At 52.3% G+C, this 3,202-nt stretch overlaps 1 protein-coding gene across 1 annotated transcript; it reads left to right on the forward strand.

Annotated features, from left to right (window-relative positions):
* Window positions 1-60: 60 nt before the first annotated feature.
* LOC105999825 (valine--tRNA ligase-like) lies at window positions 61-2,897 on the forward strand (the record flags this gene model as incomplete). The annotated part of the gene is made up of 4 exons (XM_013034948.1): window positions 61-228; window positions 410-829; window positions 2,534-2,668; window positions 2,759-2,897. Coding segments are annotated over exons 2-4 (661 nt in total), but the record flags the coding sequence as incomplete, so codon positions are not given.
* Window positions 2,898-3,202: the final 305 nt, after the last annotated feature.

Consider the following 3,202-nt stretch of genomic DNA (forward strand, 5'->3'; position numbering starts at 1 on the left):
GCCCCCGCCAGGCCCCGCGGTCCCGGAAACGCTCGCTGTCACAAAGGGGGGGTGGCGGACACGTGGGTGCAGGCTGCCCCTGTGGCGGTCGCAGTGAGCTGGGGTCTCCGGAGAACCGCCCACCATCTCCGCCGGCCCGCTCCTCTGCCCCGGCCTCCCCACCCGTCCAGCCGTGGCAGAAACCAGCTGCCAGGTGGACTCCCAGCTCCGTGAGACCGCCTCCCTCCAGTACGTACGCGCGGCCTGCTCCCTGGACCCCACATCCAGAGGACGCTCCCCCCTGTCACCGCCACCCTCCGCATCCGAGGCCCATTCAGACAGCTGCGTCCGAGCAGCGCCTTGAGGGACCCTTCTCCTGAAGTGTCGGACTTCCAGGGTCCCTCAGCGCCTCTCTGCCTCTCCTCCGTAGGTCTCTCCACCTCGTTCGGACCTCTACACGACCATGTCCATCCTCTACGTCTCCCCTCATCCAGATGCGTTCCCCAGCCTCCGAGCCCTCATAGCGGCTCGCTATGGGGAGGCTGGAGAGGGCCCGGGCTGGGGAGGACCCCACCCTCGCATCTGTCTCCAGCCACCCCCTACCAGCCGGACTCCCTTTCCCCCACCTCGCCTGCCTGCCCTGGAGCAGGGACCCGGTGGCCTCTGGGTGTGGGGAGCCACAGCTGTGGCTCAGCTCCTGTGGCCAGCAGGTCTAGGAGGCCCTGGAGGTAGCCGGGCAGCTGTCCTTGTCCAACAGTGGGTCAGTTATGCAGACACGGAGCTCATACCAGCTGCTTGTGGGGCAACACTACCAGCTCTGGGACTCCGAAGCCCTGCTCAGGACCCCCAGGTGAGAAGAGAAGACAAACCGGGGAGGCAGACATTCTGAAGAAGGAAGCAAGGATTGGAATGAATTATGAGACAGGAAAATAGAGGAAAAAACTAGAGTAGGGCTTTGCCTTAATGTACTTAAAACTCTGCCTCCTGCAAGGTATCATGGTCTGTAATCCTAGCTACTCTGGAGGCTGAGATCTGAGGATCACAGTTAAAAGCCAATCTGGGTAGGAAAGTTCATGAGACTTATCTTCAGTTAACCACCAAAAAGCTGGAATTAGAGCTGTGGCTCAAGTGGTAGAGTGCTAGCCTTAAAACAGCTCAGAGACAGTGTCCAGGTCCTGAGTTCAAGGTCCATGATCAGCCAAAACGAACAAAACTGTGCCTCTGGGCTGGGAAGTTGGCTCTGGTAGAGTGCTAGCCTCACATACATGAGGTCCTGGGTTCACTTCCTCAGCACCACATAAGCAGAAAAAAAGCCTGAAGTGGCGCTGTGGCTTGTGATTGGGTGCTAGACTTGAGTTGAAGAGCTGAGGGATAGCACCCAGGCCCAGAGTTCAGCCCCCATGACCAACCAAAAAACACAAAAAACTGTGCCTCCTGAAGAGTAGCAGCATATGGTGAATGCTTAGTATTTCTGCAGTGAGGGACTGAACAAATGAATTTGCCATGTATATCTGGACTTGCTTCCTCATACTGTGATCATCCAGCTAAAATAGAGTGAGTGCCTTTCCTCAAGTTATACTCTCAGCCAACATATTTTTCTTCATAAAAGTTCAGAAAAAAAATAGAATAATGCTTCACATATTTGCTCATTTGTTGTTCCCTAAGTGGGAAATATTTGTTGATGCTCTAAATCCTGCAATTACTAGTTTTCCTCATATGATCCTTACTCCAATTTCCACGCAAAAAGTGTTCAGTAGGGAGTTGTCGGATAAATCAAAAATACGTAGATTTACATATATAACAGCTATACTTTTCAGGGCACCTTGCGTGCTATGCACACATTCTACCACTGAGCAACATCTCCACTTAGAAAGTGAGATTTTTTTTTTGTTATTGTTGTTGTTCTTTTGGATTTTTTTTTGGTTGGTTGTGGGGCTTGAACTTGAGGCCTGGGTGCTGTCCCTGAGCTCTTTACTCAAGGCTAGCACTCAACAACTTTGAGCCACAACACCACTTCCTGTTTTCTGGTGGTTAATTGGAGATAAGAGTATTATGGACTTTCCTGCCCAGGCTGACTTTGAACCCTGATCCTCAGATCTAAGCCTCCTAAGTAGCTAGGATTACAGGCATGACCCAACAGTGCCCAGATTAGAAGGTTTTTGTTTGTTTGTTTGGGTTTTTTGTTGTTGTTGTGAAGCTTGAACTCTGGGTATGGTACTGTCTCTCAGGTCTTCAGCTCAAGGCGAGCACTTAACCACTTGAGCCATAGTGCCACTTCTGATTTTCTGATGGTTAATTAAGGGAATAAGAGTCTCATGGACTTTCCTGCCTGGGCTGACTTTGAACTGTGATCCTCAGATCTCAGCCTCCTTAGTAGCTAGGATTACAGGCGTGAGCCACCAGCACCGGGCTAGAAGTATTTTTGTTATGATCATTTGTATGAAGAAGGAACTGGCCTCAGATGGTGATTTTGGGGAGAGAAGGGAAGCCATATAGGATGGGGTGAGACTGAAGCGGGCAAGCTTTGTTTCACACCCCTTTCTCTTCTTGCCAGGCTGCATTGGGGGCCCTGGGTAAGGCCCTGAGCCCCTTGGAGGAGTGGCTTCGACTGCACACCTACCTGGCTGGAGATGCCCCCACTCTGGCTGACCTAGCTGCTGTGACAGCCTTGCTGCTACCTTTCCGATACGTAAGTCACTTGAGTCTGGGGGAAGGAACCACAGCACTTCTGTTAGACTTCACTGTAGGGTGAATGATAGTTATTTCTGTTCCCTGACAGGTCCTGGACCCCTCTGCCCGCCGGATCTGGGGTAATGTGACTCGCTGGTTTATCACTTGTGTCCGGCAGCCAGAGTTCCGAGCCGTGCTGGGAGAAGTGGTTCTATACTCAGGGTCCAAGTCTCTCTCTCAACAGCCAGGTGAAGGGGGTTGGGGGTAAGGGCTTTTCTGAGGTCTGCCATGTAACCCATGTTCTGCGTGTGTGTGTGTGTGTGTGTGTGTGTGTGTGTGTGTGTGTGTGTCCGTGTCCGTGTCCGTGTCCGTGTCCGTCCTAGGGCTTGAACTGAGGGCCTGGGTGCTGTCCCTAAGCTTTTGTGTTCAAGGCTACCACTTGAGCACAGCTCCACTACTGGCTCTGTGTGTGTGTGTGTGTGTGTGTATAATTGGTGATAAGAATTTCATAGACGAGGGCTAGGAAGGTGGCTCAGTGGTAGAGTGCTTGCCT

This window comes from Dipodomys ordii, unplaced genomic scaffold, assembly GCF_000151885.1.
Source record: "Dipodomys ordii isolate 6190 unplaced genomic scaffold, Dord_2.0 Scaffold202, whole genome shotgun sequence".
In the NCBI taxonomy this organism is placed as follows: domain Eukaryota; kingdom Metazoa; phylum Chordata; class Mammalia; order Rodentia; family Heteromyidae; genus Dipodomys; species Dipodomys ordii.